Raw genomic sequence first — 16572 nt, 5'->3', positions numbered from 1 at the left:
TGACATCATCTCTTCGTCAGTCTCTGCAATGGTGGTTGGTATCCTCAAATCTATCCAGAGGTCTTCTGTTCCATCAGCCTCCTCATCAACTAGTCATCACCACCGACGCCTCCCTGTATGCATGGGGAGCTCACTTGAACGAGTTCCAGACTCAAGGTCTTTGGTCAGCCCAGGAGAGGAAACATCAAATCAATTTCCTGGAACTCAGAGCGATGTTTTACGCCCTCAAGGCCTTCCAACACCTTCTCTTTCCTCAGGTCCTTCTGTTGTGCACAGACAATCAGGTTGCGATGTACTACATCAACAAACAGGGTGGGACAGGCTCTCGCCTTTTATGCCAGGAAGCCCAGAAGATCTGGACTTGGGCCATAGATCATCATCTCTTCCTGAAAGCTATATACATTCAAGGGAAACAGAATTCCTTAGCAGACAAACTCAGCAGAATTCTCCAACCTCACGAGTGGACACTCGATCCCGTAACTCTGCACTCTATCTTCAATCAATGGGGCACTCCTCAGATAGACCTCTTTGCAGCTCCTCACAATCATCAGCTGCCCCTATTCTGCTCCAGACTTTACTCTCCACACCGTCTAACAGCAGATGCTTTTCTCCTCGACTGGTCGAATCTGTTCCTGTACGCCTTCCCTCCTCTGCCTCTCATGTTGAGAACCTTGTTCAAGCTCAAGAGGGAACGAGCCACCATGATTCTGATTGCTCCGAGGTGGCCCAGGCAACATTGGTTCTCCCTTCTACTTCAACTCAGTTCCAGGGAACCTTTTCTTCTTCCTCTGTTTCCTTCGCTGCTTACGCAACAGCAGGGAACCCTTCTGCATCCCAACCTCCAGTCTCTACACCTGATGGCTTGGTATCTCTCGGGCTGAACTCGACTGATACTCTTTTATCTCAGCCCGTTCGTTCCATTCTGGATGCCTCCAGGAAACCAGCCACTCTACAATGTTACCATCAAAAGTGGACGAGGTTTTCTTCCTGGTGTCTTCTTCATCATCTTGATCCCACTTCCCTAGCGGTGGAGACGTTGTTGGATTATCTTCTTTCTTTGTCTGATTCTGGCCTGAAGTCCTCTTCCATCAGGGTCCACCTCAGTGCCATTGCAGCTTTTCATGAGCCAGTCCATGGAAAACTTCTTTCAGCTCATCCCCTGGTATCCAGGTTCATGCGTGGGCTTTTCAATGTGAAACCACCTCTTAAAGCCCCTCCGGTTATCTGGGATCTCAATGTGGTTCTTTCAGCTTTAATGAAGCCTCCATTTGAACCTTTAGCTACTTCTCCTTTCAAATTTCTCACTTGGAAGGTACTTTTCCTTATTGCTCTTACCTCTGCCAGGAGAGTCAGTGAGCTTCATGCACTGGTTGCAGATCCACCTTTTACGGTCTTTCATCATGACAAGGTGGTTCTGCGTACACATCCAAAGTTTCTCCCCAAGGTTGTCTCGGAATTTCATCTCAACCAATCCATTGTCCTACCGGTTTTTTTTCCAAAACCTCATTCTCATTCTGGGGAACAAGCTCTGCATACTTTGGATTGTAAAAGGGCTCTTGCTTACTATCTGCAGCGTACGAAACCCCACAGATCAGTTCCCCAACTTTTTCTGTCCTTTGATCCGAACAAATTGGGACGTCCTGTTTCTAAACGCACGTTGTCTAATTGGCTAGCAGCGTGCATTTCTTTCTGTTATGCTCAGACCGGACTGACACTGGAAGGTTCTGTCACGGCCCATCGAGTCAGAGCAATGGCAGCATCTGTAGCTTTCCTCCGTTCCACTCCTATTGAGGAAATCTGCAAAGCTGCTACTTGGTCCTCAGTTCACACTTTTACATCTCATTATTGTCTGGATGCATTCTCCACAAGGGATGGTCACTTCGGCCAATCTGTATTACAAAATTTGTTTTCTTAATGGCCAACCTTCCCTCCATCCCTCTTTTTGTTAGCTTAGAGGTCACCCATCAGTCAAGAATAGCTGCCTGCTTGTCCTGGGATAAAGCACAGTTACTTACCGTAACAGGTGTTATCCAGGGACAGCAGGCAGATATTCTTGCGTCCCACCCACCTCCCCGGGTTGGCTTCTTAGCTGGCTTATACTAACTGAGGGACCGCGCGCCTCTGTCGGGCGGGAAGGCACTCGCGCGTGCGCGGTGCGGCCGAGCTAGAACTTTCTAAAAAGTTCTTAGAGTGCAATCACTCTAAAATTGTCCGTACCGGGGCTCCGTCGGTGCCGTCACCCATCAGTCAAGAATATCTGCCTGCTGTCCCTGGATAACACCTGTTACGGTAAGTAACTGTGCTCTCTCGCCCACACTGCTCCTCCATTTATACACTCCTTCCTGTCTCTGGCGCATTAGTGTCTCTCAGCCAATGAAATCCATACTCAGCTTTTATTTTGTGCTTTTCTAAATTCTACTAGACACTTCTAACAATTGAATGTTATAAACAAGCTGGCATCAATTTCAGTAGTAGATAACTCTCTGTCCTCATTTATATGTCATCTATATTGTCAGCGAGTCTAGCTCCACCTCAGCACCAATCACACATCAGTTTACAGTTTGTGCAAATCCAATTGGTGCAGAAATAACTTAGTTCCGTTTCAATTATATTAACATGCCTTACTTTTGTATGTATCTTGTTTTAATAACACTATCCACTTACATAAATGCGCTGTCGCACAAATCTCTATGCACTAACATAGGATATTTAGAGACTAACAGGGGTCTCAAGAGCTCACAGCCTGAAGTTTGAGATATTTTTCAAAGCCACTGGCTGATACCGTGAGCTATCATCGGTCCCGTTTCTAATCTCTATGCCTATGCTTCGTGCATTTATATTATTTTATTTATATTTTTCTTTATAAATTATTCATAAAATCTGTATTATTTAATAATTCGCCCTTCCATATCATTCAGGATTACTTAGCTTTTTTTGCTTTTCTCCTGCTGTTTTGTTTCCATTCCATATACTTCAGGATTTCTTAGCTTTTTTTCTTTTTTCCTTCTCCTGATACTTTATCCTACGGAAGATCTCCGTTTCGCACCCAGATATTAACAAGGGGCTTCATCACGAAAGCACCAACAGTCACTATAGAATAAGAAAACCATATCTTTATTATTCCACTTAAAAGTTAGACAAAAGCTAACACTCTTACCCATAACTACTTGCGCTCAACGAGGATACAAGACGCTTGCTCTGAGGAACACTATCAGCTCTTTTAAATAATCTTTTAGATAAACTTTTAGATATTCCCTATACTTAATCATATCTATTATTCTTACCATCACTCAGAGCTTAAGGATTGCTACTCTAATTATTCCTATTTTCTTACTTTCTTTCATTTATTTTTCTTTTTTTCTTTATATTTGTTTTTCTATATATGTATATATAAATATACTCTTAGAGAACTACTTAGTGTTGGCAACTATCCAGCCCCAGTAAAAATGCAAACAGGGTCACTTAAGCCCCTAGCCAAAATAATATCCCAAACCTCATGACGTCCTTTGGCACGGAACTCCTAGAAAGGTATTGTTCTGAGAAATTAACTCCCTCTCAGCATACCAACTGCTCGGAAATCGGAAATTACACAAGGCTCAAAGGACACACCTATTTAAGGCTTCACAACGGCGTCTGACGACACTTCCGGCAGAAAATTTGCAGGCAGAAACCCGCTCAACCTCCACCTACTTATCATTACGTCATCTATCTTGTTCACACTTACACTAAATTATAAATCCTTTACCACATCCCATCATAATGGACGGGACCAAAGACTTTCACACTTCCCCACATACTATCAATTTAGAAAAATGTTTGCCAATTAATGGCTATATTTAACCCACGGGGTTGTAGACTTCCTAAGCGATCAATCCACCTCTGTTCCGTTTGTAACAACTTCTTACCCCTATCTCCTCCCCTTACTGACATCTCGATTCTGTCTATTATCATGCATTTCAGTTGGTTAAACTCATGATTATGTTCTATACAATGAGCTACTAGCGGAGCTTCCTTCCTGCGGTGGTTTAAGCAGGATTTATGTTCCGCCATGCGGATGTTGAATTGTCTAATCGTTTTCCCTACATAGATTTTCTGACAGGGACACATTATAATGTAAACAACATTATCAGATTTACATGTAGTGATGTAATGTAATGTAATGTAATTTATTTCTTATATACCGCTACATCCGTTAGGTTCTAAGCGGTTTACAGAAAATATACATTAAGATTAGAAATAAGAAAGGTACTTGAAAAATTCCCTTAACGTAACTGATACTGTCTATGATTACTTGGATTTTCAAACACACTCCCCTGTATGGTTAATGGACAGATCTGACATCCACCACATTTCGAGTGCATCCCCCTACTCGTGAATGTCCGCTCGGAGTCCGGTTTATATCTGAGATGTTCCCTAAGATTCCTACCTCTAGTGTAGGTTAATTGTAACTGAGAATTTTCAAAACAAGGGCTACCTTGCACTATCCTCCAGTGATTGCGGATAATTGTGGATATATATTCAGATTCAGCGTTGTGTCTAAGTATGAATGTTTGAATCTCTTTCTCGGTGTTAAGATCACTACAATTATTTTGATCTGGGAAATTGCCAGGACTAGACACCTCTGACGGTTGTAGGAGCCATTCTGGATGGTTATATTTAGCCCTACGGTATGACTTCTTAATCACCCTACCTGGGTACCCTCTATTTTTTAAGTTCTTGGTTAACCTTTTGGCTGATGATTTAAAATCAGATATATGAGTGCACACTCTCCTAAATCGTAAAAATTGTGCCAATGGTAAACTGTTCTTGAGGGCCATGGGGTGACAACTATCATATTGAAGCAGACTCGTAACATCTGTCGGTTTGGTATACAGCTTGGATTCAAGGTGGTTTCCTACTATACTAACCCAAGTGTCTAAAAAGTTGATCCCCAAACTTGATAAGTTGTAAGTAAATTGGATGTTACTATCTCTACTATTAAGCCATTCCACGAACTCAGACAGATGGTCTTGGGTGCCCTGCTATACCATAAAGACGTCATCTATATATCTTTTCCAACCAGCAATATACTGGCTCTACTGATGGGAAGACAAAAACATTTCTTCATAATTTTTCATATACAGGTTGGCTACAGAGGGAGCACATGTGGCCCCCATAGCCACCCCTTTAGTTTGTAAGTATAACTTCTGCCCATCAGTGAAAAATTTTTTTGTTAAGGCTAGCTCAAGAAGCTCTATGATAAACCCAGTCGGGCTCTGGTGGGGACGAGCACGAGCCTCCAATGCATCCCGTGCTACAGTTAAACATTTATCTTGGGGGAGAGACGTGTATAACGACACTACATCTAATGTTACCAAAATTGTGGATTTGTCCAGTAAATCAATCGACTGTAACCACAGCAGAAACTGATTGGTATCTTTTATATAAGAACTACCTTGCATGACTATAGGTTTCAAAAAATGATCGACATATTTTGAGAGGGGTTCAAGGATAGAGTTTATAGATGATATAATAGGTCTCCCGGGAGGTCTATATAATCTTTTGTGGATTTTAGGTGCCAGGTAAATCCACGGTATAGTACTATACTCCTTATTTAGGAATTGAAATTCTCGCTTGGTGACATATCCATCATCAAAACCCTCCTGGGTTAAAGCCAATATTCGTGCTTTTAATTGCATTGTAGGATCAGTGTCTAACAACCTGTATGTAATATTGTCTGACAGCTGTTGGGCAAGTTCATTTTGATAATCCAGCATATTCCAGATGACCGTAGCGCCACCTTTATCCGCTCTACAGATAACGATAGAGGGATCTTTCTGAAGATTGATTAAAGCATCATGTTCCTTTCTTGTCAAATTGTAACTTTCAATTTTTTTATAGCGTAACGGTTTGATATCTTGAAGAACCAGTTGTTTAAATGTGAGTAAAAGGGGATCTAATGGACCCGGCGGGGTCCACGTTGATTTTTTTGTGACCACAGATCTATCAAAACTATCGTCTTGAGTTTCTTTTCCCCAGAAAAATTTTTTCAAGGATAGTGTTCTCATGAATCTCTCCAAATCAATTTGAAATTGGAAATAATCAAACGTAGTGGTGGGTACAAATGAAAGTCCTTTTGACAACACATTGGTTTCTTCCACAGATAAGACTCGATTTGAAATATTGACAATCGAAGAGGCAGGGTGGACTTGATGATCAGAATTTTCTAATACTGGTTGCGTACACTTCTGCGCCCTCTGCCTCTGCCCCTGGATCTTCCTCTTCTCCCTCCTCGTTGAAAGTTTTTTTGCTGCTGTTGCTGTGGTGGTTCGGAAAAATTGCTATTAGAACCCTCACTACCTGACGAGTTTGACCCTGTCATCGAACTATTATCTGCCTGTCTTTCTTCATTTTTCTGTTGGGTCATGTACATCCATTTATAGACTCGGTTATTAATATAATCATTGGTGTCACGAATTGCTTTCTTTTGTTTTTGTTTTTTGATAGTGTCCCGATATGCATTGACCACTTCATTGATCTCCGCCATCTTGGATTCAAATGTCTCTGCTGTCATACTAATCCGTTTATTTTGCAATAATTCCTCTAAGCAACCTTTCTGCTGCTGAAGTTCCTTTTTACTTCTTTCAATTATAAGGAGCATTAAATCCAAGGAACACCTGTTAAGAATTCTGTTCCATGTGTCTACAAACGATTCATCTGTCTTGAAGATTTGCGGTGCTGTCTTCATACGAAGTCCTCTAGGGATACGTTCGAATTTACAGTATTCGATTAATGCTGATCCGTTAAGCTCTAGTCTAGTGATATATTTTAAATTCGTTAGAATAGTTGAGAAGTCCTGTTGTGCATTGGTCCCCAATGCAGTATCCACAATTGAATGTCCACCAAACGCTGCAGTGTCCTCCAATAATTGGTTAGTGATTATTGGTGTGAACCCAAAAGCTGAGCGCCAAGTACCTTCTGCCATAATATATCAACCCTAGATTAAATTTTGTGAACCACACTATCCACTTACATAAATGTGCTGTCGCACAAATCTCTATGCACTAACATAGGATATTTAGAGACTAACAGGGGTCTCAAGAGCTCACTCACAGCCTGAAGTTTGAGATATTTTTCAAAGCCACTGGCTGATACCGTGAGCTATCATCGGTCCTGTTTCTAATCTCTATGCCTATGCTTCGTGCATTTATATTATTTTATTTATATTTTTCTTTATAAATTATTCATAAAATCTGTATTATTTAATAATTCGCCCTTCCATATCATTCAGGATTACTTAGCTTTTTTTGCTTTTCTCCTGCTGTTTTGTTTCCATTCCATATACTTCAGGATTTCTTAGCTTTTTTTCTTTTTTCCTTCTCCTGATACTTTATCCTACGGAAGATCTCCGTTTCGCACCCAGATATTAACAAGGGGCTTCGTCAGGAAAGCACCAACAGTCACTATAGAATAAGAAAACCATATCTTTATTATTCCACTTAAAAGTTAGACAAAAGCTAACACTCTTACCCATAACTACTTGCGCTCAACGAGGATACAAGACGCTTGCTCTAAGGAACACTATCAGCTCTTTTAAATAATCTTTTAGATATTCCCTATACTTAATCATATCTATTATTCTTACCATCACTCAGTGCTTAAGGATTGCTACTCTAATTATTCCTATTTTCTTACTTTCTTTCATTTATTTTTCTTTTTTTCTTTATATTTGTTTTTCTATATATGTATATATAAATATACTCTTAGAGAACTACTTAGTGTTGGCAACTATCCAGCCCCCGTACAGTAAAAATGCAAACAGGGTCACTTAAGCCCCTAGCCAAAATAATATCCCAAACCTCATGACGTCCTTTGGCACGGAACTCCTAGAAAGGTATTGTTCTGAGAAATTAACTCCCTCTCAGCATACCAACTGCTCGGAAATCGGAAATTACACAAGGCTCAAAGGACACACCTATTTAAGGCTTCACAACGGCGTCTGACGACACTTCCGGCAGAAAATTTGCAGGCAGAAACCCGCTCAACCTCCACCTACTTATCATTACGTCATCTATCTTGTTCACACTTACACTATTGGGGCTATAATCCTTTACCACATCCCATCATAATGGACGGGACCAAAGACTTTCACACTTCCCCACATACTATCAATTTAGAAAAATGTTTGCCAATTAATGGCTATATTTAACCCACGGGGTTGTAGACTTCCTAAGCGATCAATCCACCTCTGTTCCGTTTGTAACAACTTCTTTTATGAATAATTTATAAAGAAAAATATAAATAAAATAATATAAATGCACGAAGCATAGGCATAGAGATTAGAAACAGGACCGATGATAGCTCACGGTATCAGCCAGTGGCTTTGAAAAATATCTCAAACTTCAGGCTGTGAGTGAGCTCTTGAGACCCCTGTTAGTCTCTAAATATCCTATGTTACTGCATAGAGATTTGTGCGACAGCGCATTTATGTAAGTGGATAGTGTGGTTCACAAAATTTAATCTAGTCTTGTTTTAATAATACAATGTTTTATTGAATACATATTGTATATCCCAATTATATAGATAAGGAAGTGCTCAATCTAGCCGAATATAATATGGCTATATATTATTTGTACTCCTATCGATAGTAACAACATAAAGTTATTGCCGGAAGTATAAAATGAGGTGGGATCAAATAGAACTAACCAATCAGAATACCATGCATGAAAGAACCAATTTCCATTCTAATGTTCTAAAGTTCTGTTAAACTGTAAAACTTTTAACCTTTTCATATCCAGATGACACGGTTTAAAAAGATACTCCTTCTCCATTTCTTTTCTCCTTCTTTTACAAAAAAACCCATTCTGCAATCCTCAATGTCCGACGATCCCCGAATCTCCATGTTTCAATCCATTATCAATAAACTCTCACAATGAGATAAAACCAAACAATCCAGTCTATCACAACTTCACATTTGAATTGAATAAATGATTTTATTCCATTGGTATACTTTGTTGTGTGATATAATCTTTTAATTTGGTTGGATCATCAAAATGTAGAGTTTTATTTTGATAAGTTACCTGCATGACAGCTGGGAAAAAAAGACCGTACTGGGCACCTAGCTGTTTTAATTGGGGCCGTAGTTGGAGAAATAATTTCCTGGTATCAGCAGTTTTTTGGGTTTTTTTTTGCGAAATCCGGGACCTTCAAAATCTTCACATCTTTATATTTTATGTTATTATTCTGTTTTGCAAATTGGAGGATCTCTAATGTTTGTTGAAATCGTAAATCCAAATCTATTCAAAAACTTGTAGCACATGTAGTAATCTGATTCTGAGTGTTATAGCAACGGGATATCAGATTTGACCTAAGAGTTCACAGCACTCAGGATATTAGTACGACATTGGCAGCTGTGTGGCCATACTTTAAACGATCTTAAGTGGAGGATATTAGATGAAGTTACTGTAGGGTGGGAGGGTGGTAATATTGAGAGGAGCCTTAGTTTAAAAGAACTACGGTGGATGTTCATGTTAAAATCTATGGCCCCGGAAGGGTTAAATGAAACTTCAGACTGGTTAGCCCAGGCAGACATTTAACTCCATGCTCCTTGGGTTAATTGCTTTTTACGTATTTTCTGAGTCGCTTAGCTGTTTTTAGATTGGATGTGACGTTTGGGGTGGAGTATATTTAGTGGGTGGTCAGAACGCCGCGGTCATCTTTTGGATGCCGACAGCACAACAAGTAGCGATGTTATTAGGTAGGTTTATATTAATGATGATTTTAGTAAAACAAGTAAACTTGTAACTTAATAAGTTTGTTTTATGTGTTTTGTGTTCCTTCAGCATCCCCAGCCTTGACAAAGAATTGCGAAACGCGTTGGCATAGGGGAGTATCATTTTAAAGCTGGAGCAGCACTGGTGAACCATGCATATGGCATAATTTTCAAAAGAAAGCTAAGTTATTTAAATTATTAATCAACTTATAGAATAAGACAAAAATGACAAAAAACAAAAAATTAATATAAGGAAAAATGAGTATGTTTAAGCAGGGATGAATGAGGAATTGACAGACCCGATGAGTGCTGTGAACTCTTAAGTCAAATCTGATATTCCGTTGCTATAACACTCAGATTACTACATTACATTACATTACATTAGTGACTTATATTCCGCCTGTACCTTGCAGTTCTAAGCGGATTACAGTATAAGATAGCTGGACATTTCCAGGAAATTACAATTTAGGGGATGCTTACAGTTCTAAGCGGGTTACAGTACAAGACAGCTGGGTTTTTCCAGGATGTTACATGTGCTACAAGTTTTTGAATAGACCACTGAGATTGGATTTTTGATTGAACACATTTTGCATTTGATATACACTAGTAGTGTTGAAATCGTAAGACAGAAAATATTAAGGGCCTGGGACCAGTGAATCCGTTATTCCGTTTTATTGGGATTCTGTGCGCTCTCTCCACTTCAAATGGAAATTTTGAAGACATCGGCACCAGTTTTGGAATGAGCATTTCAATAAAAGCTAATCATTATTACCCTCTGAGTGTTCAGGTAGCCCCAAAAGACGTATATTTCGCCTATGTGACCTATTTTCCAAATTTTCAATTTGCGCTGCAAAACTCAGTTGTATTTTCTGATCTTTTTGACAAGTTGTGACTCCAAAATTTTTGCAGAAGGATTCTTCCCTGCTTAGTCTTAGTCCTCACTCTCTTTCAAGGATCAAATTAACTCTGTGATTAAGAAATGCTTTTTCAATTTGCACATGTTAAGATAGGTTAGACATCTTTTTTTCATCAACACCATTTTTCCATTCTAGTTCAGTCAGTCATTTTATCACATCTTAATTATTGCAATGTCATTTATCTTAGTATTACAAAATCCTGTCTTTCCAGACTACTATTGGTCCAGAATACTGCTTCTAGATTGATTTTTGGGAAGCATAAGTTCGACCATGTGACACCAATGCTTCATATTCTTCCTTGGCTCCCTGTGTATTTTATAGTCCAGTTAAAATGTGCCTGTGTCATCTTTAAAATGCTTCATGATATTTTCACTCCCCTAGTTCCTTTATCTTGGAATCTTTATAGATTCTTTTTTGCAAGGGGTGACCAACAATTCAAACTATCCTGTCCTTCTAGCAAAGGTATCAAAGGAGTCAAGATCTTTGGTCAATCTTTGACCTTCAAGTTCCCTCAACTTTGGAACAATCTTCCACTGTTTCTAAGAAACTCTGTCTCCCTTCCCTTTTTTCGTCTTTGAAAACTATCCTGTTCACTAAGCATTTTGGTAACTAATTCTCTTTGATATCTCCTTCTCTGTAGTTCTTATTGCCTAAACTAACTATTGTAAACCGAGACGAGCTTTCCTCGATTAAAGTCTCGGTATACAAAGCCAAGCATTAGATTAGATTAGTGAAGCAGCAATGCCTACAGGCAGCAAGTATTTCCAGGCTATAGTTCAATCCTGTAAGACTTCAATAAAGGAACTGGTGGCTCTTCCAGTACATCAAGTTCTCCAGGACCTCCAATTAGCTAATTGGTAAAAACCCATATCAGTGTCCACAGCTTCCAAGCATTTAGAAATGAAATATAAGGTCACGACCTTGAACAGCTCCCTCACCACTCAATGGTCTCACAGTCGGCTATTAAAAAGGCTAAGACTGCAAAATCTCCCTTAAGTGTGCCCCCTGGAAAGGATCATCGTCTCCTTGATTCCATAGGTTGCAAGTTCTATCAAGGTTCCATGCTTTCATCCAAGATCATTGCTCATCAGCTGCAAATTCTGCATTTTCAACATTCTGTTCTGCAACAACTAGAAGCCGCTCCCCCAGAAGCAATACCAAGTCTTCTCATTGCCTTGCAAGAGTCTACTTACCATTTAATAAAATCCAACTATGATGCTTATGGCATGGCAGCAGTGGCCATAGCCGCTGAACGCACAGCATGGCTTAGAGCATCAGATCTTAGAGATGACCTTCATGATAGACTGGCAGATGCTCCATGGTTGGGTGACAATCTTTTTGGTGAAAAAGTACAGGCCACAGTTTAAGGAAGACTCCTCGACTAGTAGGGAACTCTCAGCACATCCTATGGAGCAACCCCAACAATTTTGACGCCCTTCCTCTTCATTTTTATATCATAGAGCATCAACAATTTTTTCAGCAGTATTATCTGAGACACAGATTTGTTCCTTATAATTGACCTGTCCTACAAAGATCAGTCTTCTTACACTCCGAAACAGCATACAAGGGATCGGAAACAATCATCTACACCACAACTTCCATTTTTTAAACCTTCTAGTTTTTGACCATCTGTTGGGGGGGGGGACAGCTTGGCAGGCCATCACAACACAAATGAGTCCTTCGCATAGTTTCTCAGGGATACTTCCTCAACTTTCTTCCCCACATTACACCTTCGCAACCACCTCTCCTATCTACGGTACCATGTCAACACATTCGCAACTTGCAGCAGTCTCCCTTCTACTGCACAGCAATGCCATTGAGAAAATTCCAGATTCCCAGATGAACCAGGGATTCTATTGAAAATTTTTCCTCATCCCCAAAAAGACACAAGGTCTTTGACCCATTCTCGACTTCAAATCACTCTACGCCTGCTTCAAGAAGGAAAAGTCTAGGATGATTTCTCTTCCAGCAATTCTTCCTCTCTTGAAAAAATACGATTAGTTAGCTGTACTAGAATGCATATGCTCACATTCCCATTCATCCATCCCACTGGCACTTCCTTCGCTTCAAATTCCTCATTCAGCATTTTCTTTTTTTTTTCCCCAAAATTTTTTATTATTTTCAATACTTACAATAAGTGTTACAGTAAATATAAACATTTTATATCCAAATTCCACACTTAATAGTCTTATAATATCCATTTCAGAATTATATCCCCCTCCCCCTAAACAATCACAATATCTATACATAAATGTCTATAATTACCCCATATCAGTTATTCAAAATTCCCACCCCCCCATCTCCCCCTACCCCTTTTCCCTTCTTCAGCACCATGTGTCTTCACAAAATGCTTAGCAGTGGTGGTGGCACACCTCCGAAAACAGCACCATATAGTTTTTCCTTACCTGGACGATAGGCTCTTAGTTCTAGAGACCAGTTGTTACTCACCATCCAAACCACGGTTTTAACCCTACAATCGCTGGGATTCATCATTAACTTCCAAAATGCAGCTTTACTCCGACATGCTCCTTCACATTTATCGGAGCTTGTTTAAACACAGAAACTGCAAATTTCTCTAGAAAGACATCAGACCATCATATTTCTGGCGGACCACTTCATACGAGCTTCTGTCTTACCAGCTCGCACCATTCTACACCTTTTAGATCACATGGCAGCCTTGATTTCTCTAGTGCCACATGCAAGATTCTACATGAGACCCCTGCAATGGCACCTCAAATTGCATTGAAATCAGCGATGTCATTCCCTAGCCAGGATGGTTCCACTGCCTGTAAAAAGACAGGATTCCCTCCTCTAAAGGATGACTGTCCATTCCAAACTCCGCCTCCTCTTCTCACGATAACGCTTCCAACCAAGGCTGGGAAACACACCTCGACCTCCTGTGGACTCAGGGTCAATGGTCGACAAACTTGTAACTGTGTGCGGTGTATTATGCTCTGCAAGCCTTCCATCCCTGGATTTCCACAAATGCATTCTTATTCAAACAGACAATCAAGTAACAATGTTCTACATCAACAAGCAGAGAGGCTCGGGATCTCTCCCACTCTGCAGAGAAGCATATAGCCTGTGGACCTACGCTCTGACTCTCCAGGTCCATCTTATAAGCGGTTGGTATTCCAAGGGAACACAATATCCTTGCGGACTCCCTCAGCAGGTAACTCGATCCTCATGATCTCAATCCTTCCATCCTGCAGCAAATATTCCTACATTGGGGGACTACCACAGTAGATTTCTTTACTTCTCCAGAAAATGCCAAATGCAACACTTTTTGCTTTCTCTGTCCAGCCATAAAAAGGGATGCTTTCTCCATTCATTGGGAGCACAACCTTCTCTATTCCTTCCCGCCTTTTTCTTTCATTTCCAGAGTACTTCAGAAAGTTACCAGAGGCAATGCGCACATCATTCTCATTGCTTCTCGCTAGCCCAGACAAATTTAGTATCCACTCCTGCTGGACCTTCTGGAGGCTCCCCAAATGTGTCTGCATATCCCCTGCTTGTCTCCAGAGAAAACAAAGTTGCTTATGTGTAACAGGTGTTCTCCGTAGAAATCAGGGGAATGCAGCCACACTTGCCTGCACTCCAACCCCTCGTCTCAATTCTAGTCATTGCTAGAAACAAAACTGACAAGCTGTAGGTGTAGGGCCTCCTGCACGTGCCCAGTAAGCTCAAAAGCTTACCTAGCTAGGGGAGAGTACTGGCATTCAGGCTCAGTTAGAGGACATCACCAACAAGTGTGGCTCCATTCCCCTGCTATCTACGGAGAACACCTGTTACAAGTAAGAAACTTTGCTTTCTGTGTTAAAAGTAGTTTGGGTGGTTTCTGTTTTGAGGATAATGTCTTGCTTTTGTTATGTTGACTGTCACTTTGTGCTTTGAGTGCATTATCAAGACATGCATATGAAGGATTTGTATTATTAGTATGTCAATTTAAGAAGGCATGGGATAGGCACATGAGATCTCTCAGAGAGAGAAAGAGATAATGGTTTCTGCGGAAGGGCAGACTAGATGGGCCATTTGGCCCTTATCTGCCATCATGTTTCTATGTTTCTATTTGATACTGGTTGTCTTTCTAGTTCTGGTGTGTTTGAGATTGTTGAAGCCGGTGGAGTGAGAAGAGGAACAAAAATCATCATCTATCTAAAAGAGGACTGCAAAGAGTTTGCCCTAGAAGACAGGGTGAAAAGTGAGTGGAATGTCGTGCGAGGCATTTTCTTTCTTTTATTTTAAAATTTATTTCTCACCTACAACATAACATGCATAAAACCAGTGTCCATATACTTGACATAATCTGTGTGAACATAATTCTGACCCTTTTGATTTTATTTTTTAAAATTTTTTATCAGAAAAGTATAATCAACGAAACATAGATCACAAAAAAACAGTAACCCCCCCCCACCTCACCCATCAAAAAGAACAGAATGTTGTACAATGACTCTTCAGTACAATGCCAAAACAAATAGCCGAGTATACTACCCACCTCTCTCACCCCTGGGACCTAAGCATCAGTCAATGAGCAAGCACGCAGGCAAGGACAGTGCTCAAGACTGACCCTTATGATTTAACAAAATGTTCAAATAATGAAAGCCTGCGCAAACAATTGGGATTTAAGTAATCTTTGAAAATGATCTATATTGCTGCATAGGCATAGAGTTCCTGGCAAACCATTCTATAATTTTGCGGCAGCCACTGAAAAAGCTGACTGATATATGGTTGTATAACGTACATTATCCCAGGACAAGCAGGCATGATATTCTCACATGTAGGTGGGTGACGTCATCTACGGAGCCCCAGCGCGGACAGCTTTTCAAGCAAACTTGATTGAAGTTTCAAGTTTGCACACTGCACCACGCATGTGCATGCCTTCTCGCCCACTAGAGGGCGCATCCCACCTCGTGGTCCTCAGTTCAATTTTTTCCGCGGAGCCAGAAAGCCCTGTGGATTTGAGCTCCAATTTTGCTGCCTTTCTGCTGCCGCGTTCCGTCTTTTTTTCGAATCGCGGTGCTCTTTATTTCATTGTATTACTTTCGTTCATCTCTAAAAAAAAAAAAAAAAAAAATATTTTTCTTTTCGTTGGGCTCCGGGGGCTCCCGGCAGCCGTGGCCGCGGGACGTCGGTCGTTCCCGGCCTGTTTTTCCGTACATGTCCCGTCCTGTGACGGGTTTTAAGAAATGCAGCCGGTGTGAGAGGTTACTTTCTATCACTGACCCCCACCGGTGGTGCATTGTTTGTCTGGGCCCGGATCATCCGACAGCTTCTTGTGACCGTTGTGCTACTTTTCAGCCCAGAGCTCTCCGCCGCCGCCGGGCCAGAATGGCGGAGTTGTTTGCCGTGGACGCGCCTGTGAAGGCCTCGACGTCGGCCTCGGCTTCGGCCCCGGCCTTGACCTCGGCCTCGGGGGCCTCGGCTTCGCCTCGACCTCGAAGGCGTCCTCGGGAAAACCTGCTTCGGGTAAGTCCTCTGTTCCATCCCCGACAGCTAAGAAGCCATCCTCTGCCCCGGCTAAGGCGAGTGGGTCGGCGTCGGCCCCGCCTAGGACCCCGGCATCGCACACCCCGAGGGAATACTCGAGACCGAGGTCGCCCTCCAGGGAGTGTGCTCCGGACACGGAACTCCCGACCTTCGTTGGGATTCCGGCCTTTCAGGACTTCCTCCGAGCTCTAATTTCATCGGAGCTGTCGGGGGCCCTGGAAGTGCTGCAACGGGCTTCGGTCACGGCTGCCTCGACCTCGGAGGCCCCGACCTCGGCGGCCTCGGCCTCGGGTATCGAGGCTCCACTGACCTCGAACCCGGTCTTGCCTTCGACCTCGGCCTCGGGGGTGCCGCCTGAGCAGAGCGTGCGGCCCAAGGACAAGATGCGCCGGGTGCGCCGCATTTCCTCCTCCTCCT

The 16572-nt window shown here is 41.6% G+C and overlaps 1 protein-coding gene across 3 annotated transcripts in view; it reads left to right on the top strand.

Annotated features, from left to right (window-relative positions):
* TRAP1 (TNF receptor associated protein 1) overlaps positions 1-16572 on the top strand; it is a 197591-nt gene that overhangs the window by 88916 nt on the left and 92103 nt on the right. For all 3 annotated transcript variants that reach the window (XR_004541110.1, XM_033963644.1, XM_033963646.1), the window contains exon 7: positions 14760-14869. Coding sequence is in view for 2 of the 3 variants with exons in the window: in XM_033963644.1 (XP_033819535.1) it covers positions 14760-14869 (110 nt within the window). In the remaining variant the exon portion in view is untranslated. The remainder of the gene's footprint in view (positions 1-14759; positions 14870-16572) is intronic.

This window comes from Geotrypetes seraphini, chromosome 11, assembly GCF_902459505.1.
Source record: "Geotrypetes seraphini chromosome 11, aGeoSer1.1, whole genome shotgun sequence".
Lineage (NCBI taxonomy): Eukaryota > Metazoa > Chordata > Amphibia > Gymnophiona > Dermophiidae > Geotrypetes > Geotrypetes seraphini.
Note: the sequence above shows the minus strand (reverse complement) of the source record. Positions and strands in the feature narration are given on the sequence as shown.